At 40.2% G+C, this 26,570-nt stretch overlaps 1 protein-coding gene across 1 annotated transcript in view; it reads left to right on the top strand.

Moving 5' to 3' along the window:
* Positions 1-26,570, top strand: part of tbc1d22a (TBC1 domain family, member 22a) — a 126,308-nt gene that overhangs the window by 83,162 nt on the left and 16,576 nt on the right. The window contains exons 12-13 of the mRNA XM_061075729.1: positions 3,734-3,861; positions 16,750-16,845. Of these exons, the coding sequence (XP_060931712.1) occupies positions 3,734-3,861; positions 16,750-16,845 (224 nt within the window). The remainder of the gene's footprint in view (positions 1-3,733; positions 3,862-16,749; positions 16,846-26,570) is intronic.

Consider the following 26,570-nt stretch of genomic DNA (forward strand, 5'->3'; position numbering starts at 1 on the left):
GACAGCTCTATAATTAAAGCTCTATTATGATTTGTATTTGTGTGTGTGTGTGTGTGTGTGTGTGTGTGTGTGTGTGTGTGTGTGTGTGTGTGTGTGTGTGTGTGTGTGTGTGTGTGTGTGTGTGTGTGTGTGTGTGTGTGTGTGTGTGTGTGTGTGTGTGTGTGTGTGTGTGTGTGTGTGTGTGTGTGTGTGTGTGTGTGTGTGAGAGAGAGGGTGAATGCCATGGGTTTTGATGACTGTGAACTCGGGAGTCGCTGAATACTGAGTGGTATTTTTAATCTTTTGTCATGTAAAGAGGCATAAAACAAACATTTATCAAGAGCAGGGAAAGGAACAACAGCAGCAGTTCTCAGTGTCAGAGCCCCGTCTGCAAGTTTCCAGCCGACATTTCTTCTGCCTTGACATTTCTTCAAACCAACCTGCCACGCTATGACACTGACATCGATGCTGCTCTTTGACTCTTGAGATTAATTTAAGCGACGCAATGCAAAATTTGCTTTTGGGTATACTCGGGCTCCCCTCACAGGCAGGATGCATAATTCACTGTAGTTAATATGAGGTATGAAGAAGAATTGTCATAGCAATTGTAATTTTATGTCTTAAAAACATGAACTAATTTAAGTTACACATTCATGCTCTTCCAGTTTTTGGTGACTGGCACTAAATAGTAGCATATAAGCTCACATGCTAACACAGCAAGCAAGTAGCCAACAGTTATCGATGTCCGAGGATTATGTCGTCAGGTTTAACTTGCTGATAAAATTGATTATAAACCATTGAGTCCACTACTTTACTTAAGCAGCCCTTTGTCAAGCAAGTATATATAGCACAATATATAAACAAGCAAAAGTTAGGACTTACTCGTCCAATAACAACAACACCATCTTTTCTGCTTATTTTGACCCCTTAAGCTCTCGCCAGAGAGTGAAATACGCTCCGAGGTCTACTCTTGTTCGGTTTCTTATTCTGTCACTGTCTCCTTTCCTCTTCTTCGTTTCTTCTGAGAATTTCCTCTCGGTTTCTTCCTTGGCCCTGCCATGATGGACTTATGCCATAAAGCAGTTGTTATTGCAGCACGGTACACTAGAGTTACTTAGTGCAGTAAATTATTCCTCTATAAGTTTTTGTACCATCAAAATGAAGCTGTTATTTAAAGGTATGAAACCTACTTAGTGTTGCTTTAAGAACACCTGATGCAGAGTATGGTTGAAAGGGATTATTCAAAACAGAACATCTTTCATGGTTATGTGGAGACACAAGTGGAAATCTCATCGCATGCTGATGTTTATCCTTTGAATTTGATTGATGGTCCTATTCAGCTGTTTCTTTATGTGGTTTCCCAGCTCATGTTGACCACAGAAGATGAATCACAGAAATGTGCACAGAAAATACATCAAACCTACTTTGAATATTGGCGCTGGTTATGCTCTGTACTTTTCTTATTGTCATCAAATGCCACAACAAGACCAAAACCAGCTTTTAATTGATTCTACTGTATTGTCTGTGAAGCCAAATCATGGTGTATTCTCCTGTGTCACAGACCTCCTTGAGGTGCATTCAAATCAGACTTTTTCCCCAGGGAAAGGAAACTTCTTGAGGAACTCAGCACCCCTACCTGCTTTTCCTATGGGACAAGGGTCTATAATAAATTCCAAGAAGTTCTATCCCTCAAAAAGTCCCTACTCACGGGTTGTATTTTCTACAAGCTGAGGGACTTTTGGGGAAGCTCTAGCAACACTGACTGTAGCTGGTTCATCATAAATGGTAGAATTCTCCACAGCACTGTAAAAACATTCAGCCTCAATAATCCCAATGTACAGCACAGGAGTTTTTAAAACTTATAACCGGATTGTCAGTTAAGGAATACTGTATAATGTGCGTGAGAGCCAAATGATGATCGCATTTCTTACATCCTGAAGAAAATTAGATTGATATTTCCCTGATCTTCTTCTTCTTGTCCCCGGCTATCTAATCTTTGAAGCTACTGCACCATTGGGTGGTGGGTTTAGGAGAGGGTTTTTTTCTATTCATTTTTGGACCAAAACATACACCGGAAAAAAAGACAAACTCTGCTTTTAATGAACTTTATCTTTGCAAGTGCAAATCTAGCAATTTGGAAAAGTAGGAAAAACACAATGGTTGGGGAAGGCTGGACTGATCCACTGCGCTGTCTGAGGGGTTTGATGGCAGAGGATTGAAAATGCGTACTAAAGAGTGACTGATAAAATTGATGGTTTCAAGGCTGTGTGGGGTGTTGGACAGGGCCTGAGCTCAATGGGAGATAGCCACTCTCTCCTTTTATACTTTTAGCAGAAAATTGTATTTCTAGTGTTTGATTGTATATGCAAATATTCATCATTAATTCATTCACATTGATTTTAATAATTAAGATTCTTTTGACAATGTGTCATACTTAAAGTTATTTGAAAGTCTGCCGGAGGTTTTACCCTTGTGAAAGTTCCTGGACATTTGGTTTTGGAGAATTAAAGTTCCTGTGGCTTTAAGTGCAACAATTCCAAATCCATAACTGAAATAAAAAACATCAATGAGCCAGTTATCAAAATTCATTTACTTTTAGTTGACAGGACACAGTCGGAGTCCTATTGCCGTATTTACCTGCTATTGTACCAAATGTGTCTCGTTGTGCAAAATAGGAGCAAATACTAGTTTTGTTTTGGAACTGTTTTATTAACATTTACTGACAACAAGGATGTCCAGCTGTTAACCTTTAAAAATGAAATACAGTAGAACAATATTTTTATAAGCTGTCCTCTACCTGATAATGACTACATGATAAACAAAACAACGGTGCATTAGGTCATAATAATAGTTTTCCAGGTGAGTAATTTATTGTTTTGTCATCTCTGTGGTAGAAGCGTGAATTTTAGTTACTGCCAAATAAGATATTTTCCCCCGATGCTGGAAAATCACGTTGCCATTGTTTCACAACTCAAATTGCAAACAGAGCAAATGAGGCTTAGCAGGAAATGTAGCATGACTCATAAAACGCTGAAGAAGTTTATTTTAAAATACTAAAAAAATATAAAGTGTGTGTTTGAAATGGAGGACCAATGAATATGCGAAAATCACGGAAGGTTTGTGCGACTTACTAAAATGAAAAATCACATGCATAAATGTGATTTGTATTGACTTCCACTCTGCCCACTTTCCCCTCACAGTGAAAGATAAATACATAATTTTGCTAAAAGCAACAGGGGCTTTGTACTAACTGACCTTTTATGACAGGTCAGAAATTAAAACCGTTTTAATCAGCTCTGAATGGAAGCAACGAAATAATAAAAACCCACACAATACATCACCTATACAGACTGTGCCTTCTGTCATCAACTCTGGATGCCATTAACCTACTCGCCATTCCTCAGTGGGCTGACACGCGATTGCTTTCAAGCTTTATCCAACAGTGAATGCACTGGCTGTCTGCTTCCTAAATTGGTGTGTAGCTTTTCCCAGACAATTTTGATTGCTCTGTAATTACATCTCTATTATGTGTGTGTGTGTGTGTACGACTGCAGCGATTGCTAACAGAGACGAGCATTCTAATGAAATTGTCCGTTTACACACTTCTTACTGTCACTGTTATTATAGCAAGAGCTTAGAGGATGTTTGCTTGCCTTGCAGACATTTTTAAATCCACTATTATCTTTAAAAACATGTGCAACATGCAAAATCTTAATACACAAGTGTAACGGTTGTATTTTTTATTTGTTTGCAGACTCTGTGCACCGTCACATGCAGCAGTATGAGGTCGAGTACCTGCAGTTTGCCTTCCGCTGGATGAACAACCTCCTGATGAGGGAGCTGCCACTGCGCTGCACCATCAGACTGTGGGACACCTACCAGGTACGCACACGCAGCAAAGCAACAGTTATTTTGCTGTTTGTCATTTATGAATTTGTGTCTGGCTCTCCATGAGGCCTGCTCAACTCGAAAACACAGATCACACAGGTACTACTTGATTTGTTCAGTGCTTACACATATGGGGTCAAATAGTGCTATGTTAATATATAGGAACACTACAGGGAATGGACACAAGTGTATAATAGAAGTAAAAGTTTTATAAATATGAATGAAACATTTCTGGAGAGTAACGGTTGAGGGATTGCGGAGGATTAGTTAATTCTGAAATGAATGATTCTTCTTTCATGCTTAGATCAAAGGTTTGAGCTGTTAGCGTTTTTTGTGTGAGTGTGAGAGATGGAGAAAGTGTCAAATTAAAGCCTATTACTGGGTTGACCTATATGTGTAAATTAGCAGGATCTTAATCCCATTCAAACACACCTGGACCTGTTCATTCCCCCGCCCTTTCACATTAACACAAAGCTTAATAGGCGACACCTACGGTTATGCCAGATAGTTAACCTCGGTTGGCGTTGTCAATAACAACTAATGTTTGCTATTGATTCAGCGGGGTGTGTTTATATGCCGGGACATGTGTGGGTAGTCCAGGCCATGAGCTGAGTACATATAATGGATTTTCCAGTCGACACTGAGGTTGAAAGTGTAAGACATGTGATCAGGTCAAAGCGTGTGATTCGATGAGAGCGGAGAGAGGAAGAACAGAGAGGCTCCAGGTAGGGCTTAAAATACACTTCTCCATTGGAGGCACACTGTGCCAGGTGGTTGCACAAACATATGTAGAATGTTTCCCTCCTGCTGTCATCTCGACAACAGTGTCTGCAGCTGTTCTCACATCACCAGGTGGGTTTTAAAGCTTTTGACGAAACTTTGAATCTTTCGAATCACTTGCTGAAGGCAAACCAGGCCCACGATTATATACACCCAAAGAGAAAAATGTAAATATTTATAATAGAGTCTGATCAACTCTGATTGGCGGTTACATACAGTATATTCAATAATTTCAATGATTCCAAAGATGGCGTTAGCAAACCCTTTTAACTGAGGCTTGATATTTGTTTTGTTTAATGATCGAACTTTAATATAAATAACTATAAACAAAAAAAACACAAATACAACTAAATATATTGTACTGAAATTATTTTTAGTCACTGAAAATCTTACCTGGACTTGTACTTAATCATATTCTATCGAAGAATATTATTCTCTATTTCTTTTCCTTATATTTATATCAAATTATATTGTTGCTTTATTTTTTTTTATATTTTTAATATTTTCCTTTGTGAATCATTATAACAGAAACAATTTGATCTTAATTTTGTAGTTTCTGCACATTGAAAATCAAGTTCTTGAATCTTGACTTTTGAAAATACAATATAAATCATTATACTTTGTTATTATAAACTGTATTAAAAAATATATATTGATATAAATTTATAAATTATCGATATATTGCATATCGGCAAACATAAATACTTTGGATGATATGCCTATTGGCTGATTATACTGGCTAACCCATACATTGGTCTAGCTCTAATTTTTAACAGTCTGTGCTTCCAAAAGATCTGACTTGTCCCTCTAAAACTCTCTTCTCAGTGACGTAAAACTGCTGGGTCAGCCACAGTGCCATGCTCATGAACCTGGAAAAACGAGTCCTCTGTCCTCCGGTCTAAGTGTCTTACCACTCGCATGACGTATGTGGGCATCAGGGTATGGTTGGGAAGCCAGGGGAAGCTATTTCTCTCAGGGAATACACTTTGATTGATCCGTCAGCAGCAGTATGTTTCCATAAACCAACCTCCTGGTCGGTTATCCATTTCAAACATGGATAGCCGTATGACTTCAGTCGATTACAGGATTGATGCTAAATCATTACTAGAAACTCTTGGGCTCTCTATTCTGGGAAAGTCTGTTCTGTGTAGTTGTGACTGAATCCCAGGCAGCTGGCAGCAGAGAGGAAAATATCTAGAGTAGCAGAGAGCTTGATAAGGACGTTGTGCAGGTGTTTTATGTTTCAAATAGTGCAGTGCAGTACAAGTCTGTCCTGCTAACACGCTGGCAGGTTGTCTGACACATTTCCTCTGAGGGGTTCCTTGATGTTGAGGTTATTCTCGATGAATGGATTGGGAAAAGCGTAAGTGATGAGAAAATGTTTCGTCTCTGGATCTGAGTCATGTGCAAAGACGGTGGAAAACCTTCATTATACATACTGGATTATCCGAATAAAAAAAATAAAATCATAATGGATCACATTTTGAACACATTACTGCTTATTAGGATATATTCTAGTTGACCCAGTAATGCTTTGTACCTGACGCAGCTCTACAGTATAATGGTCTCTATTATACATGCTGTCTGCATGGTGCCCATAGTAACAAGCAGTTATTTTCCACCATGCATCATCAGTCAGGAGCTTAGCGACCAATCTAATCATCGTCCTACTGAAGGAAGGACATAAGTGAAGCAGAAAGAAGGAGGGAAAGCAAAGCATTCAAGTCCAATGAACAAATAACTTTGAAACCCACCAAGAAAGACATGAAGAAAGTCCTGCCTTTTAAAGTGGATTCACAGCATCAAAAGCTGCTTGTGTTCTAATGAGAAAAAAATGCAGGCATGTCCTGACAGTTCATGTCTCATTCTCAGAAGATAATTTACACCTTGATGTCAGAACAGTGGGTATGTTAATGCATTAGTCTACACCACAGGGCTGCCTCAGTTTACAGAGCACATGTGTGTTTAAACAGGCATCTTGTTAAAACATTATAGTAATCTTCTAACTCCAAACAGAAAATTGTCGCAAAATAAGTGTGCTCCCTAATAACAATCAGTGATGTCATTGTGACATCGTCCCATTATCAAAATACCACAAAACTGCACAATGGCGTGCATTGTTTCCTTACAAGCTTTGTGAAGTTGCATGTTCCTGGGTTTTCTGCTCCAGTGAGACAAAACACAGGGTTTAGGATGTGTGGCTGGAGCATATTAACACGACTGTAACCATGAAATACAGCGTGAAAGGATAACATCGCAAACTACACACGATTGCACTCAGTCCACCTCAAGTCAAAATAAAAAAAACAAGCAATGAATGAATGATTAAACGTTGTTTCTTTGTCGTGACTTGACAGCAACCCAGCTACACATTGTTCTTGTAATCCATCCTCTAAATATTTGATGCTTTACAATGTTGTTTGGATCGCAGCCTCGACACACATGCATGCACACCCTCTCAGACAACACACAAACACACGTACACCTTTTTGGGCAGGCTCTGTCGCAGTCCCTCACCTCCAGTCGTACCCCCGGTAGGGGAATTAGTCCATTTCCACTCATGAAACTTTCAGTTGCGCTGACGGCAAGAAGCTGTTCTCTTCTGCTCTACTCGGCTCCCTTTTATTTTCCCTTTTTAAAACTTTGTCTCTTTTCAACTCATCGGCAATTCTTCCACTGTCCTCCCACCTCTTCTACTCTTATTTTTCTTCTCCACTTACCCTTCTAGTTTTCTATCCTTCCGTTAAGCCTTGCTGTCCTAATGTCCAACTCTTGACCTCACTCCTCAACAGACAGCTAGATTTGTTAGGTTAGGGTTTTCTGCACAAAAGGGCCCACAGCATGAACTGTCTACCACACAGCATCCTTGTGAATACATGAGTGCTTTTCTAATCTTCAGTTTAAGGGACAGTGCACTTAAATTATGACAGCTTGCTCTCCGCTCAAGGATTCATAGATTATCCTCAGTAAGTTTCTGTAAGAGCGTGTTCCTTTGCTTGTCAGCCTGTATTCCTGTGTTTGTTTGAGTCCTCAACATGCCGACCTTCCCTCTGAGTCGAACATTCTGTTGTTGCACAGGCGGCTTTTCAACATGACTCAAAAATTAATTATTTGTTCACGTCCAAACTACCTGACTTTCCCCCTCCTGCAGATTAATTTGCGCTTTTTGACAAATGTCCTCAACGCACAGCGAGTGTTTGGTCTCTCACAAATGTAGATAATGAACAGAAAGACCTTGCCCTCTGTGACTGAGTCTGTGTGTATGCGTGTGTGTTTCAAGGGAGAATTTAACCTGAGTGTTGTAATGCCTCCGTTGTGGTCCTCTCTGCGGCGTGGCCATCTGTTCAGTAGCCCGATCCAGCATAAGGCGGCTTTTGCTCTTTCTCTAGATCTCTGTCATCCTCTCTTGCTGTTCTTCCTACCTGCTGTCTCTTCTTCCTTTTGCCTTGTGCTTTTTTGCCTTTAGTGTCGTTTTTTTCCCTTTTTTTATTTTATCAGTATCTTAAGAAAATGAAGCGACAGAAGGGAGGAATGATTCACATCAAAACACACAAATCCACACCTCTCTTCCCTCGTACACAGACAGACGGGCCGACAGACAGGGACCAAATTATCTCTGTTGCATGGAGCATGAAATTAGCAAGTAGCTCAGTGTGGCAGCATTAGCATGACTGTTAAAGGGATACTGTGACATTTCCAGCTTCTTAAACATGGTTCTCTTTCAATATGGATGGTCAAATTTCCCGGAGCAGGGAGCTGTTAAGTTTTGTTAATGTACTGTGTAAGATGTGATCTTATGTGTGAATTCCAGGCAGGGGAGTTTTGAATATACTGCAACATGGAGGAAACTTTTACATTATGAAGGATTCTAAACCTAGTGTGATGTGTTAGTTACAGCAGCAGATCTTCTGGTTCAGGAAGCTGGGGATCATGGGTAATATCCACTGTTCAGCTCGGTTTCAGTTCAGTGAGTGGGACTGCGCTGTCAGAGCGACCGCTTTGTGTTGTCTCTGCATGAAAACAACTTAATCACTCAGACATGGAGCCCAGCAGAATGAATCACCGCGTGTGGCTGCAGAGGACGCTGTTGCTCAGTCAAAGTGACGTAGTGTTGCTTTAATCAGCGGTGACAAGTAACTAAGTACATATATTCAAGGTGAAGTCACCTTTCTAAAATGCATTGCTACATTTAGACCTTCCTATCCTTTAGCTCACTCACAAAGTTGTGCTAAAGTCAATCAAGGGCTACATGTATTCTTGCGTGAATATCAATAAAGCACTTACTTGTAACCTGAATAAAAGAGAGACTGCGACCATTCCAGAGGGAAGTGGCCCTCCTCACTTTTTCTGCCACTCTGTCTTCCATCTACTGTAGTGGTTGTCCCTGTAGTCACTCGGACCAATAAGACAGGCCTCAGTAGGCAGGACCCCGGCCATACACACACATACATGTATATACGTACACACACTCACGCACACGCACACACAGTCTTACCATCTTCCAGAAACGCCCTCATATCTCTGACCCTCTGTCACACTCCCACTGGCATGAGCGTCAGCATTTCTGTTCTTTTCTTTTATTGTCTCTGTCTGACACTGTCGCAGCATGGGAAGAGCAGAGATAGAATCAATTGCAGTTAATGTAATGTAATGTCCATGCGTTAATGTAATGGCTTGCATTATAGTGTTTGTAATTTCCTCATCACTGAATGTTTTCTCTGTAACGTGGAGTATGGGTGCGCTCACCAATATCTTATAGACACCTGTGACTTTATTTCAGGGCTTTTCTTTAGATTCAGGCTCTGGACACGTGAATGTAACCTGTATAAACTGTACATGCATTCACTCTGCTGCGTTTTGAATCATCCTGTTCATAGTGTTTTCTAGAACTGAGCAACCAAGTGAAAATAAGACAATCTGCTTCTTGTTTACACCAGGCATGCACAGTCCTGGGTGTTTATATGGACAGGGAGGATTACTCATGCAGAACTAAAACAGTATGGATGTAGCCACAGAGAAACTAAATGTTGTTTCTCATGGACCCCCCTATGCTGCATGGAGGGAACGTAGGTGCGAAATTCTATATCTGAGCTATACTAGATAAATATTTAAAACTGTATACAAACAATAACATGTGAAAAGACACATTGTTCAGTGTCAGGAGCACTTATACAGCAACAATTTGAATATATAGAAGGTGCATTTCAATAGCTTTTCTCCTCTTGTATCAAACTTTACTGGTGCTAAGGGAATTTGGGCAAAGCAAGTCTTAAAATATGCACGATGTCAGTTGCGCTGCTTCCTGATGCTGCTGCTGATAAACGCTTGCAGGTAGACTGGTACAGTAACAAAAGCAGCCCACTCCCCTGGCTGATGGTATGACCAGCACATCACAGTCGTAAACATCACTGGTGGAAAACAGTGTTTGGATACAGCTTTTATGCACCATTCCTTGTTGATATATATAAACACACAGTCCACCGCCATGAGTCTTTCTGACAGCGATTATCCCCTGTTGGCTCAGTAATAAGTTACCCTGCCCAGCAGTTCTTTATTTGAAGCTGTGTAGTTCATCGTCCTCACTCTGCCAATCTCAAGAACCTCCTGGTGACTGTAGCTGCACAAAAGGGGTTTTCTTATTTCTATTTTCTTACAGTTGAATACACGTGAGATGTACAAACACAAAAAAGTCTTTGGTCTGTGAGAGGCCGCTGCGTCAGCACGTGCCACCAGACTCTTCACTCATCATACACATAAACACTGAGTGAGGTGGCACAGAAACAGGAGGCAGCCAAAATCCACTCAACTCGTGGCAAGGTGGGATTTCAGATTTTTATTACCTTTGCTGTTTTTTCCCTACTGATTAACCTTAGTGCTTGGTAATTTTAAACATAGCCTAAAGCGAGGTACCACATCGGAGGAGCACACACCAACAAAAACTGTGCTGAAGTTGATTTTAAATGTATTAAGAGCCATTCCTCTAAAACACTTCACAATCTGCAAGCCTCCTGCTTTCAGTTTTAAATGGACGGCATCATGACTTGTTAATAGTCAACAGTCTCTTCTTAAATAATTTACTAGTAAAACTGGCTGGTCCTTGCCATGTTTTTAAATTCATCCTGCAGTCAAACGCCTGAACCATCGCACCCTTTGCAGCACTAAGGGACGGATTGTATGGAAGAATACTGGTACGATTTGCAGCAGTTCTCGCCAATCACTCCACCAGTCATGTTCATATACACATAAAATGAAAAGAGCTGTAAAACTGCCACTCCAGTGCCAGCGGCTCATCATATTCCATCCGTGTAATCCTTGCATCAGTTTAAATCTGCTCGTTTATCATCTTACGTCACCCGGCTGCACCATCACCTTTTCATTTCGTCTGGGGTCGGTTAGTCCCACGTCAGGCCGGCTTGTTTTGGAGGGGCGAGACTCATCAGACAGCAGATGCAGCAGTTTTAACGTGCTGTGACATTGCTCTTTTCCTTCTCACTCTGCATTCCACATTCCCTATCCCTCCTTTCTTCACCTTTAGCCTCACGTCCTGTCTGTCTCTCATGCACTCCCCCTCACTTCTTGCTCCTCTCCCTATCGACTCTTCTCCCTTTACCCCGTCACCCGTTTTTCCCCAGTGTTCTTCCCAATTTCTCCTTACTTTGATCAGCAGCGATTGTCAGTCACAGTCCCACCTGTCTGGGCCAATATGGCTGCCCTGACACAAGGGGGGAGGGGAAGGAGGACATAGAATAACAATGGAGGAGGAGAGGAAGTAAAGACAAGTTTGACAGTCACCTTGGCTCCCGTGACAAACTTTAGTTTGTTAATCATAACGATGAGAATGTCCGAAGCAGCTGTAGTGGATGAATAGGGCAGAAGTGAGGGATAGATTGTTGACTCAGAGAGAAATGGAAAAAGAGAGGGTGATGGGTAGTGCAGTGATAGAGACGTTTATTCTTTTTAGTTTGCTAATTTTGTACAATACAGATTTTAAAAGTTTGTTATAAATTGGTCTACATCTATATTTCATGTACGTTTACTGAAGTTTGGGGTGAGAGCTACTTACCTTTGCTTTTATATAAGCTCAGTTTAGCATAAGAATGCATGGAGTTACAGCCTGCTTAACTAACTGTAAAGTTCCAAAATGCACTTACCAACCTAAGGCTACATCATAGTAGGTTGTTTAGTATTTTTCCTCAGTTTTAAAACCAAATTAAGTTCTCTCTGATCCTAGCTCTTTATCAGGGAGACATGACTGTGTTATTAACCTTCTCAATTTCAACAAGATACTAACAAGTACATTTCTTAATTTGCTGAACTACACCTTGAAAGAATTTCAAATCCGATAGCATTGTTTCTAATTTGCAGCTCAAACATGACCCTTGGAGCACTATTTTCTCGTTATATGGTGATTTGTATTGTCTTAATATGACTGTGATGAAATGTATAATTAGTAGTCTGCAACTGATGGTTGTTTTTGTCATTGATGAATCTGTCTATTACCCTTCTAGATTAACCTCGTTCTGCAGTTCTCTAAGGCCTGTGGGCACCGGCATCTGCAATTTGTTTATATGTGGCAATGCATAGGATACTAATGTGTGAAATTGCTTCTTTGGTAGCATATACAAACGTGTGTTTTATTTCCATTACAGCAGAGTTAACCATATTCATATCAGAGCCTGCTTGAATGTATTTAAAAAGCTCTTAGAACTTTTCACAGACATAAAAATCAATTGCTATCAGAGCAACAAAAGATAAAAACAATCTATGCCAATGCAATGTTTAGTATTGTTCATTTATATGAAAAGTTATTTTCTTGTGTCAAATGCTTGAAACTGACCAAAACCCCTTTTGAAAAATAGACAAGTGTGCAGTCCTACCCAGGAATACATTTTTAAGCAAAGAGTTTACAGCATGTATTAAACAACGACCAAAGTAGCTATTCATAGTGCACGCAAAAAACGTTCCACAACTTAATGTGACTGTCAAGTTGGGCATAAAATATTAATGCATTTAATGTATTAATAAACATTAAATAAGGGTTGAGCAATCAATTCTATCAAATTTATATAATCAAATTAAGTGTTTCAAATTCTCACATATTAGCTGGAACTGTTTTGCTTTTGATGTGAAGCATAAAATGATTACCAAAGTGGGTGATTTATTTTTTGTTAGTGAGCTAATCGACTAATCTTTTGAGCACTAATGAGCTTCAAACACTTTTATCTTTTAGTAGTGCCTGTCAGTCAAGCACAGAGTGAATTAATAAAGATATTCTGCTTTCAAAGTATATTCATTTTAGATCATTAATAAATACACACATTTTTAATGTCCATAAAAATCTCAACATGCGATGTTCCCTTTACTCTGTTTTTAGATGTCCCTGACATTACCAAAGGAGAAGCGTTACTATGGAGACGTGACCACTGATGCTGTGGTGCCTCAGCTAGTTTCTCATATAAGTGATTGAGTTGTAGTGAACATTTACTGTGTCTTTTTAGATTTTCAGAATTTCAAGAGCACTTGTTAATGCAAGTTGTTGTTAATATAAGATAAATCCCTTTGTACTTTGTGAAGTATCCTCTCACAGTCATATTAATGATAGATAGATAGATAGAGTACTTTATTCATCCCCGAAGGGAAATTAAGTTGTCATAGCAGCCGGTATATTTGAATACAATAAAATACAATACAATACAATAGAATAAAAGGTAGAAAGAATAAAAAAAACAGAAGCACAAGATAAAAATACAATAAAAAAGGTAGATAAGGTGCATTGGCAAGATGATGGTAAAAGTACTGATGATATGATGGTAATGGTATTGTTAGACAGTATATAAGAATAGTACAGTATATATAGTATATAATATAACATAATATATATTTATATATGATAGTAATTATACCAATATAAAAGCAGTATATGGTAATAATGGCAGCAACAGTATATATAATAATAATAGTAATGGTGATATAATAATAGTAATTATAACATGTACACATAAATAAATATGTGTATATAGACTTATGTAAACAAGAATATACAGAGAGTATGATATGATATATAGTAGAAGTATGAATATGAATATAAGTATTTGACTATACAATAGGTAATATAATATACTATGAGTCTAAGAATATGTATACAGAGTGTGCAAAAGACAATATTATTGTATAAAATGATATATAATATCAATATGGTTTATATGCACACATATCACATATGATGTGAAGTAAGTGTATAAGGAGCGGTTGTACAGGTACACAGTGCAGGAGACATGTTTAGTGCAGTTCTGTGATGGTGGCTCTGACAGAGGTAGATGAGTTGAACAGTCTTATTGCAGTTGGGAGGAACGATTTCCTGTATCGTTCCTTCGAGCAGCGGGGTTGAATGAGTCTGTGGCTGAAGCTGCTCCTTAGCTTGGCCAGTGTTTTGTGGAGGGGGTGAGAGGGATGGTCCATGATTGCCAAACAATTTTGCCAGCATCCTGTCCTCCACCACCTCCTCCAGGGTGACAAGCTTAGAGCCAACCACAGACTCTGCTTTCCTGATGAGTTTTCTCAGTTTGTTGGCGTCCTTTGCCTTGATGCCCGCACCCCAGGACACCACAGCAAAGAAGATGGTGCTCGCCACAACAGACTGGTAGAACATCTGCAGCATCTTGTTGCAGACGTGGAAGGACCTGAGCCTCCTCAGGAAGTAAAGCCGGCTCAGGCCCTTCTTGTAGACGGCCTGTGTGTTGGTGGACCAGTCCAGTTTATTGTCCAGAGTGACACCCAGGTACTTATATGCAGCTACCACCTCCACATCCGTCCCACCGATGCAGACAGGAGAGGGCGAGAGAAAGTGAGAGAAGAGGCTGTCAATGAGATGAAGGAGGTTACAGTTTGTGAGATGGAGAGGTGATCGAGAAAGAGGGAAGGAGGTTGGGAGGTAGGGAGGTGGAAAGAGAAATAGTTTCATACAAGAGTTCACCTGTGCCTGTGACGAAAACACACACACACACACACATACACACGGGAGAAAGGAAATTAATACTGTGCAAATCTTTGGGGACTGATAAACATTGTGCTCCCATGTGCCGCTCGTATCGTGTGTGTGTGTGTGTGTGTGTGTGTGTGTGTGTGTGTGTGTGTGTGTGTGTGTGTGTGTGTGTGTGTGTGTGTGTGTGTGTGTGTGTGTGTGTGTGTGTGTGTGTGTGTGTGTGTGTGTGTGTGTGTGTGTGTGTGTGTGTGTGTGTGTGTGTGTGTGTGTGTGTGTGCGTGCGCGCGCACACGCATGTGCTTGCTTCAGTTGTTTGGATTGATTCTGCAAGGTTAGACCAACAAGCTAGTCACCTGCCAGTTTACAACTCGCATCACGCTACGCTTCGCTGTTCACAAACAACCCTCCTTTTCCCCCATTCCCTCAATACACTCTCTCTCTCATTTATTTTTTTTCCGTTTCCCTCTCTCACTCACACACATGTTCATAAACACACTCTCAGTTGGGAGATTCTGTATTGTGTTAACTAAGTGGGAGGCAAAGTAGGAGGAAACCCGAACAACAGGAGACGTACACGGAGGCGTAGAGAGGAGCAATCTGTCTTAAAAGCCCAAACACAAGAGAAACAACATTGTTGTTAAAAGAAATTATTTTTTAAAAACTTGAATTTACTCTAACACAAATGAATATGCCTTATAACATCATCTCTCTGTTACAATCAGTCTATCCACTATTAATGTGTGTATTCCATCCGTCCTTCCTGGAGATAAATTCAGTTATCACAGCAGAAAGGCATTTTTTGCTCATTCCTGCAGAGTTATGGCTCATTGCTATACACAGATGATGATGGTAGTTAAACAGCAGCACTTGAAACACACATGAGTAAGACTGCACCCTCTCTTTAACTGTAATCGTGTAAATTAGCACACAAATGTGCCGAACATGGCTGCCTTACAAAACTTGTGCGTAGCCTCTGGCTCTTCACCTGTGCCAGAGACACTACAAAGTGTGTGTCATACAATGAATAACAAACGTGTGTGTCAGACTAAATAATACCTTGCTTATTAAATTTGAATGCAGCATACTATCAAAGTAGACACATCAGAGAGCACACTTAAAGAAAAATCCATGAATTCACGCTTTTACTGAAGAGCCTGAGTGTATTTGTGTGTGATTTGTATCCACATGTGTACGTTTGGGGACCGCACACACAGACACATCCAGTGAATCCATGAATTTGAAGCTGTAGTTACATGTTGGGGAGCGAAACCCCTGGACGAGCATGCCAGAGTGCATTCAGGAAATGTCATGTTTTAAGATGCAATTTGGATTTTGTGTCCCACCTTTATGGGAGCATGTTCTTCTAATTCACTTCCGTTCGAATGCCCTGGTAATTATCTGCTCTGTGATACGGCCCTGGAGAGAGAGAGAAAAAAGGAACATCTCATATTTTGTCTTTCCCTCTCTGTAATCCCCTCATTCATGGCTGAGACATAAAAATAGAGAGCCAAACAGGGTGTTTAAAGAAAAACAGCAGTGCAAAGATGAGTGGATTTGTCTATATTTTGTCTATATTGCTTTCCTAATGTCTGGATTTTGACAGAAACCTTTGTAAATGTTTTTTTCTGCCATATACACACACATACATATTTATATGTTCTTGAAATTAAAAGCAATGAAAACACTGACTAAAGATATTCTGAACAGCATTTCCCACAGAAGTCATTCAATACAGAAAATGTGCAAAAACTCATCTCATGCCGATTCCGAGTGACAGGGATAGAGGGAAATGCATTTTATGCCTCATGTGGACACAACCACAACTGCAGCTGGAACTATGAGATATTATTGTCTGCGTAGACAGTAACAACTTCATGGACGACACCATGAGCAAGCTGCAAATAGAGCTGCACACTTCCAGAGAAGTGTAAAAATAATGTTTTGGGTTGTTATGAAACGGGGAAATTCCGAATATAGCAGGTGCCACAGTCTAGATAATAAATGGGATACCCTGGTGAATATACTGAGAATTCATCTTTATGTCTAGCTGTGATGAAGGTTGTTATATGGCTGTGTGTTGTTAAACCCTGTTGTCAACGTCTTCATATTTCTCTCACCAGGCCGAACCAGAGGGCTTCTCCCATTTCCACCTCTACGTGTGTGCAGCCTTCCTGGTGAGGTGGAGGAAAGAGATTCTAGACGAGAGGGATTTTCAGGTAATTCGCACACAAGACACAGGGGGCGCCATTAAACCTTTCTCTTTCCAGTTGGCAGTGAGACACAGATTGGCATTCACACAGAGTAAAGACTGCATACTTTCATACTGATGGTGATATACTTTACATACTTCAGCTTCATATGTGTGTAAATTAATTTCGGTTGCTCTGGCCGTGTAGAGGAAAGCCACTTTAACAGAGTCCACCAGGCTGTTCATGGCCTACATCGCTCTCCATTACCGCCCTGGTCATTAACTGTGGGGTTCAAAAGTCGTTGTGAGTGCATTAGTAGATGGCAGTAGACAGCTGCCAGAAGGTGACTTTGGTTGCCAGCTCACTGGGGGGATCTGACTTCTTAACAGCAGCAACACAGCTGAATATCATCACATACAAACATAATGGCTGCTCTTTGGCTGCTCTCTCCTTTTTTTTTACTTCTATGAGCACTGTCATATTCAGTATTTTTTTTTTTAATTTTCCAGGTTTTTTGGGGTTCTTTTTCCACATATTTTCACTTTATTCTCCATTGCTCAACTTTGCATCTCATTTATTAGTTTTTTGCATTCTGGTGGTCAAACATTTTTAGTTTTTTGGTTATTATTATTTTGATTGCCCTCTTATTTCATTTTGGATTATCCTAATTGCCTCACAAGCCCAAACATTTAACCCAAAACACAAACTTTAGAGCGTTTCCCTCAGTACAATCCTCTGTTTTACCTTCAGGCTGACTTGCTGTAGAGACTACCAAGTGTTGTGCCATGGGCAAAGTATCCACCCCTGTGAAGATGAGAGAAAAAGAGGAAGTGTAAGGGAAGACAATCAGGGTGGTAATGAGAGGGTAGCACGAGAGGTAGGATTACGAACAGATTATACTTGAGAGCAAAAGAGAGGGAACACTTTTTTTAACATGAAGAGCAAATTAATGGTGTGGCAGACTTTTGTTCATTTTATTTTTAGCAAAGTTAAAGATGATTAGGTAAATCTGACTGTGCACTGGGCTGCAGTTTGACAAAACAGAAGTCTTAAAGGCTTCTGAAAGGACACAACAAACCAAATGCTGATTTTTGACATTTTAATTTAACCGACCTTTCACTTACACAAAAAAATATTTATAAAACACCAGAAGAAGGAAAATCTGAAAAGGCATCATATTTCTTTATTAAATTTAACTTCAGCATGTTCTATTTAAATAGAAAATGAAAATTTCTATTTAGGTCAAATAAAATACATATTGTTCTAGGTTTATTCAGAAATTGAACATACATATTAAAGCATGTTATAACTATACTCAATAGTTTTCCAAAAGTCTGAGTAATGAGGGTCAGTGACACCTTGGATCATAGTTCCTGTAATCTTTGCCATTGTTCAGAATGTTACTTATTAAAATCTTTGAAGTCCTATTATTGTTATTACTTATATTTATGCACATCCGAGATTTGCTGTTACATTCCCGAAGTGGTTGTTTCAAAGAAAATAAGCATATTAAAATAACAGCCAATGCAAAGGTTGATAAAATTGCATATTGTGAGTTGCTGATATTGACATTCAAGCCACAGCTGCATTTTTTCTTTTTGGCTCCTACCGCGTAACAAATCAGACATCGTCTTCAGAAGCAACCCTAGTCAGAGGGTTAGGGGTCTAAAGAAGCTGTGTTTTAGAAGGAGGCGAGCTGATTAAAGAGGATTCACCTGCTGAGTGAGACACTGGAGGCTGTCAGAGTTTGAAGATTAGACATCAACTGACTAATCTGTTCTTACTTTCATACTCTTCGCAGCCTCTCCCAGCATTTCCACCTAGTTGAAGATCAAATACGATTATTTTTTTTGTTGAGTTCCATTTCAGATTGAACTCAAGGATTGCTTTTCTTTTTAATGGATTTCTGGAGCGTTTTGAACTGTGCACACAGAAAATCTCTGCAAACCTTTGTGCAGTAGTGTGAGAGTCCACTGTCATGTTGAAAAGGTCTTAATAGAAGATCTGCGCATTAATGGAAATTTTCCTCATTCAAACAAGACCCGACAGGCTTGCTGAGAGCGGATAAAACTTGTGGGGAGGTCAACAGCGGCAGACCGTAAACTCATTATGAATTCAGGAAGCCTCTAAACACCATAAACTTTTAGACAGCAAAGGCCAGTTTAATTCTTTGCATGATCAGAATGTGTGAACCCACGATTATCAGAGAGGCCTTAGACTATACATCATATTGTTGCGGGGGTGAAAAACTCTTTAATCTCTGCATTTCAAACTTCCTCTCTTATGATAGCAGCCTGGTTGTAGGTACTGTAATGTTGTTCAATTGGTTAGTCGATCACATTGGTCTGAATACAACAGATGGTACCATGAGGTAAAACATTGCCCCTTTTTCAGAAAACATCTTTCCAACATTTCCACAGACATTCATTGTTCCCAGACAATGACAATTGTTAACTTTGATGATCTTTTATTCCTGTAGCCACCATGAGCACCAAATTTCTGATCCCAATGAAATGTCAACTGTTGATTGGTAATGAAATTTGCACACACATTCATTTTGCCCTCAGGATGACCTGTCTTCGTAATCTCCTGACTGACATGAGCGTGTTAGCATTTTGACATTAGCAGGTAGCTCGAAGCACTAGCTGTCAGCAAAGGTTTGGAGTTCTAGTCTTTTTCTGCTGTTTGACAAATAATTTAAAACCAAGTCCTCAGTGGATATCTTCTCCATTCACTCAGGCACACACCCCACAGTCTCTGCAAACTTTTTGGCAGTAGCAGCTCTGGAATCCAAACTCAAAAATCAAGAAAGCCCAAGAGTGCATACTCCTCATGGATACTGCATGGAAACTTTAGGAAATTCTCCCTGCTCAAGGACTATGGTTAAAAGTCTTTATAGATGTCATGAATTACTGAATAGTGGCATAGACTTCAGGGAGAACAAGGCCTTCACTCAACAGGCTTTTTTTTTAATTGTCCCATTTTTCATATGTTGTCTCATTTTAGTCAAACTTCCCCTGCTTTCTTCCCAGCCCTGCATTTTGTTTTTGCACAAATACCATCAATACCGCAACAGTCAGGGACACACTTTGATTCTTTTGCCACTCTCAAGAGTCTGAATTTATCTGTGTCACCCACAGAAGAAAACCGTTTCACAGAGACACACATACACACAAGCATTCACTGTAAAAACAGACACTCGTGAACAGACACAGCCGTATGTCGTCCTGGCATTTTCCCCCTGACCAGGACACAGCAAATTAGCTCTCATCCACTTTTTGTTTATGTTTTCCAGTCTGCTGTCTGTATCTAATGTAACACAGATATTCTGTGTATTTGTTTGTTTGTGTGTGTGTGTGTGTGTGTGTGTGTGTGTGTGTGTGTGTGTGTGTGTGTGTTTGTGTGCATTGGAGTGTGGCTAACTGAGCATCCCGACGGGGCAGGCAACATTTTGGGTCGAGTCGTGCTGATTTGTTTTTTTACACTTCACATGTCTGTAATCGGGGAAAACAAGCAATAACGGTGTGTATCAGGGACAAAGTAAAACAAACTGAGCACAGATATATTAACTGCATCGGGCTTGGTCTGAGTCAGTTTTCACTTGCATGTGAGTTTTGCGTGACTCAGTCTTTTTACATGTCTTTGTGTTTCTCAAAAATCAAATGCACGTATGTTTAGACAGTTGCTGATGGTACAGACAAACTGTGGCTTTCAGAACGTACTGTTCATGTTGTCAAATTGATCAGCCCAACATCATACAATTTGCTTAGTATTTTGCTGACAGAGATCATTGTCAACCGTGGGGAGGGGGGGGGGGGGGGGGGGGGTCAAGATCTCTTCTGGTCTCAGCTTTAGTGGTGTAATTCCAAGAGATTTCTGCCTGTGATACACTGAGCCTCAGAGTTCAATCGTGGGCCTGCCAGGTTCTTAAGGGCCTGTTGAACAGCTCTTTTCTCCACATGCTTTACCCAGCAACCCTCATGGCATTCCTCCCCTCCGATGTCTGCCTTTCTTTCTCTTTCTGTCTTTCTCTGCGGCTCTGTCGCTCCGTTTCATGTTGCTAATTCCCAGCCGCTTTGTTTTCGCCACTTTTTATTTCTCTGCTCGTTCCATTGTTTTCTTCTGTCTCTTTCTTTCTTTGTTTTCACTCTGGATCTCTGTTTATCCATCTCTTTCTTTTTTTCTCCTCTTTTATCCCCCACACATCACTTCACCCATATCAACGGCATTGTGTGTCTGTTAGTTGGTTCACGATTTTGATCCATACTAGAGACTCATCAGCTATTTCGTGCATTGCCATGGATTTTTCTACAGGCATTAACGATTCTCAGAGGATGTGACCTCTTAGTCTTCTCTGAGCTTTCCTCTCTAGCTCTACCAGCAGGTCAGAGTTTCACTTATCCAGTGAAATATTTTAATATCTGCTAAATGGTTTGCCATGATATTTTGAGATACAGTTCTTGGTCCACAGAAGATTAATTACATTCCCTAGTTCTCTTGCAGCAGCATTTATGTTTTTTCTTGAAATATTTCCACAGCTGTTTGTTAGAAATGTTCATGATCCCCAGAGGATGAGGTCGACTGAGTTTTCTTGTAGCTAGCAACATTTGAGGTTTCTATTGAGATGTGTTGATAGTGGTATTTGGTCTTTCCTAATAAACTAAATTAAATAAACTGTTTAAGGTCCAAACATGTATGATAAGACCAAAGATGCACTCTTGTCATTTTAACCTGCATAAAATTATAATAAATTGCAGTGATAACGGTAATGATAGGCATCACACGACTGTCACAGATAGCTATTCAATTAATGGTGTTATTATTATAAAGGAAGTCTATAATAATCGTAACAAAAATAATGTTGCAACAATTTATCGATCAGATAGAAAATTAATTGGCATAATTTCGATAATTAATCATTATTTTCATTTTCAAATGTGGTCAGAAGGCATCTTTAACTATCCCATGATATTTTATAGACACAGAACACACAAACAACACAAGCTCCCAGCAATACAATAAGGTTTCCAACTTATTCCCATCAATCAACTCATTACACAGAATTGCTACTCTAATTTATCCAGGCCTGGAGGCTCTCTAACAGCTAGATAGCCCATTACAACAGCTTGTGTCATAGCAGTAAATTATTGCTGTGGTTGATTTTTCCTTTCCTTTGAGTTTGGAACTGGTTTACTCCTGTAATTACTTTAAAATGTAAATATTAACTTACATTTTGTTTTGAAATCATAATATTTTGTAATTCAATATATGTTATCACCTTTCAAAGCTACAGAGACATTGGTCCAAAAAAGTTTGAGGTTCAAGGTCACAAAAAGTCCAAATAATCCAAATACCCTTCTAAATCTGGTCAGTCACTGCAGTTCAGTCATTCCCTGTAGAAAAAGTGGGAGCTAATTGCCTTCCCTTTTAAACTGTAGAACGCGGGGAGCAGCGGTGTATGAAAAACTGCTGGCGAGTTACATGCTTGGGGTCTTGAGAGGGGAACACAAATGATTGTTTCCATTTAATAGTTAATTAAAACATGCATGCAGAAAGTAATTTAAAAAGGATAATTCATGCAATGTTATCAAACATAGTTAGCCGAGTAACCGTAAATCTCTTCCCCTGGTTGTGGGATTGGATTGGTTAAGCCGCTAAATGAAAAGCAGGAGGAGTGTGGCACTCCCCAAGCAATTTGCCATTCACCGTTCCACTTCAGCTTGCACACCACTGCTAACTGCAAGCCTGGACTGCATGGATAAGTAAGCGCGTGCACAAACACACAAAACACATACACACAGTTTCTGTCACTCAAAACCTAGCACGACAGCATAAACATGCACATAAACTATTCTTTCTCACACTGTACCATTTTATTCACACATTCATGCATCACCAGGCACACGCACACGCACACGCACACACACGCACACGCACACACACGCACACACACATGCACACACTGTAATATGCAAGCAGGTTTAATGCAGGTATGTTTTTGCACTGCTGTTTTTAGGAAATGTCAGAACAGACAGTCCCATTTCCGTTCAGTCATTACTACCTGGGACCCCAAGTGTGCTACCGCAGAACAGGCCTCACAAATGTCTGTGAAAAAAGTTTGCACTCTGGGTTTTCCGCCCACATATATATGCAGCTGCTTGATTGTGGCTCGTCCCTGCTGCCTAGAAATTCCATCGATCTGAACAACCTGTCGCTTTTCACATGTGGCAAATTAGTATGTTTTTTGGAAACCAAGCAATAACCACGGTCCCGGCAGGCCGACATTCGAGGAGACTAGGGCTCTTGGCAGGTGTTGGCACAAATGTCAACTTGTAATGGATGCCATAAAGACATGAGGCAGTGTTGCTATTGTAATTTAGCCATTTAGCAATTTGTTTTCAAAGATTACAACCTCATAAAGGAGTAATTAACTTCATTTCTGGTGGTGAACAGGCTCTAAAAGACACAATTGCCTGGTGCTTGAGTATGGATCTAGTTTTTCATAGAGTTATAAGCATACTGAAAATGCTTCGCTGGCATTGTGATTGCAGGAGAAACACTTTGTTATCAATTGGTAGCTATACTGAAGATACTCTGTAGGGACACTTACTTCTGCTAGACTGAATTGGTCCAACCACATCTTATGTTGATATTGTTTTGCCCTCATTTATATACAGTGGGGCAAAAAAAGTATTTAGTCAGCCACCAATTGTGCAAGTTCTCCCACTTAAAAAGATGAGAGAGGCCTGTAATTTTCATCTTAGGTATACCTCAACTATGAGAGACAAAATGAGAAAAAAAAATCCAGAAAATCACATTGTCTGATTTTTAAAGAATTTATTTGCAAATTATGGTGGAAAATAAGTATTTGGTCAATAATAAAAGTTTAACTCAATACTTTGTTATACCTTTGTTGGCAATGACAGAGGTCAAACGTTTTCCGTAAGTCTTCACAAGCTTTTCACACACTGTTGCTGGTATTTTGGCCCATTCCTCCATGCAGATCTCCTCTAGAGCAGTGATGTTTTGGGGCTGTCGCTGGTCAACACAGACTTTCAACTCCCTCCACAGATTTTCTATGGGGTTGAGAATTGGCGACTGGCTAGGCCACTCCAGGACCTTGAAATGCTTCTTACGAAGCCACTCCTTCGTTGCCCGGACGGTGTGTTTGGGATCATTGTCATGCTGAAAGACCCAGCCACGTTTCTTCAATGCCCTTGCTGATGGAAGGAGGTTTACACTCAAAATCTCACGATACATGGCCCCATTCATTCTTTCCTTTACACGGATCAGTCGTCCTGGTCCCCTTGCAGAAAAACAGCCCCAAAGCATGATGTTTCCACCCCCATGCTTCACAGTAGGTATGGTGTTCTTTGGATGCAACCCTGCATTCTTTCTCCTCCAAACACGACGAGTTGAGTTTTTACCAAAAAGTTATATTTTGGTTTCATCTGACCATATGACATTCTCCCAATCCTCTTCTGGATCATCCAAATGCTCTCTAGCAAATTTCAGACGGGCCTGGACATGTACTGGCTTAAGCAGGGGGACACGTCTGGCACTGCAGGATTTGAGTCCCTGGCGGCGTATTGTGTTACTGATGGTAGCCTTTGTTACTTTGGTCCCAGCTCTCTGCAGGTCATTCACTAGGTCCCCCCGTGTGGTTCTGGGATTTTTGTTCACCGTTCTTGTGATCATTTTGACCCCACGGGGTGAGATCTTGCGTGGAGCCCCAGATCGAGGGAGATTATCAGTGCTCTTGTATGTCTTCCATTTTCTAATAATTGCTTCCACAGCTGATTTCTTCACACCAAGCTGCTTACCTATTGCAGATTCAGTCTTCTCAGCCTGGTGTTGTGCAATAGGAGTAGACTTGACGTTGGCTAATTATTAATAATCATGAAATATGATTATTAAAATAATAAAAATTATCTATCAAAAATAATTAAATTATTAATTGAAGATGATCAGTAATCAAATAACAATAAAACCACTAATGAGAAAATAGTAATTATCAACTAGAAAGTACAAGCTATCAATTAACAATGATAAGGTTATCAACCAAGAATAATGAAAATAATTAGTCAAAAACAATAAAATTATCAATTTAAGAATAATACTATCTATATTAATAATTGAGAAAGGGGGGAACCACCCTGGTTTCCAGGGACCAACGATGTCAAGCTATAATTATCAGTCTCATAATGATAAATGTCAAATTAATAATGTCAATATTTTAATATTAACGATTACTTAATAAACAGTGAAGGCTTCTAAGTTCGAGCACAGGCAATCATAATCCAGCTGCAATCACACTCTTATGCACAAATAATCACAGACTACAGATACTTTAATAACAAAAGTATTTATTAAAAAGGGGAAATAAAGTTATAATGTTATTCAATGATTTATCATTTTAACAAACTCCCATATTTCAAAGATAACAACAGCAGCTTATCACAATTTAGAACACGCATGTAACCTCTGGTCCATCTATGTGTCTGTGTGTGTGTATCTGTCTGTGTCTATCAATGTGTCTGTGTGGGTGTGTGTGTGTGTGTGGGTGTGTGTGTGTGTGAGAGAGCGAGAGAGAAAAGGGAGGGGGCGTGGCGATGACGCAGTAACGTAGTGACGTCACATCCAAGATGGAGGCCGACAATGTTAGGCTTAAAACTACAAAACAAAATGGCGGGTTCGTTATGAATTTAGAGCCAGAATTGAGGGCGGGTCTACCGATGAATAATCTCAAATGGCCGCCGGACCACGTGTGAGGCACAAAGGAGGAGGTGGAACAAAGGATTCTTTGTTCTGGTTTAGCTTTGGCTTCAAAATGGCAGCCAGATGTTTTCAGGCCCTTTAAATATAGATTTAACTGTTACATGAACTGTATTCTAAATCCAGATCGGAACGGGTGTATAGGTCGGTTTAGAAGGAGAGAGAGAGAGAGAGAAGAGAAGGCATGCAAGGAGAGTTCAAAGAAGCTCTTAAAAACACCGTCAGAAACAAGTTACATTTACTTTACCGCTCAGCACTCAAACGGCGTTGTGTGCTGAAGTCTGACGGTAAAATCTCTGTAAGGTTCTTCAGACGGGAACGAGTGCAACCGGAGACGTTTAGTCACGGCGCTTAAAAACTGTGGCACAAGGCCGTAACCGGAAATGAACCGGAAGTAGCCGAATCGTCGTGGCTAAACAATGAGACACGGAGATCCCACAAACAAATACACTCAAATATTAAACAATATGCTACGTATCTGCCCAGATAATCAAGTCTCTTACTGTACAACCCTCGCGATGTGCCTGCGACTCGGCGCGAATGTGTCGGGGGCCAGTGAATCACGTGGTCTCTCTCACGAGCGGAGCTCCGGAGCTCAGCCGCTGGACCGGAAAAGGAAGCAAATTATTCCTGCTGTCTTGACGGAATGAAACTTCGCCTTTCTTCTGTAACAGCGGAGAACGTGCTGGTTTACAGGAACGGAGTGAATTGTCTCTTACTCCTCAGCGGGATGAACGTCGCGCTTCTGCAGGGAACGGCTTTGTGGAAGCCGTGTGTAGATCGTTGGAAAAAGAAAGTCCATGTGTTTCACTCGTCCCGCAAGTGATTTCCTGTTTCGGCCCTTCAAGTTAAAACAGCCAAAAGTCCTATCAAGATAAAACTTTGACTGAGATGAAAGAAGAAATCAAATGACTTCAAATAAAATGATATTAAACAAACGTCTAATCGCCTCCTTAGTTACTGAGTCGTGTGGTTAG

This window comes from Limanda limanda, chromosome 1 (genome assembly GCF_963576545.1).
Source record: "Limanda limanda chromosome 1, fLimLim1.1, whole genome shotgun sequence".
NCBI lineage: Eukaryota > Metazoa > Chordata > Actinopteri > Pleuronectiformes > Pleuronectidae > Limanda > Limanda limanda.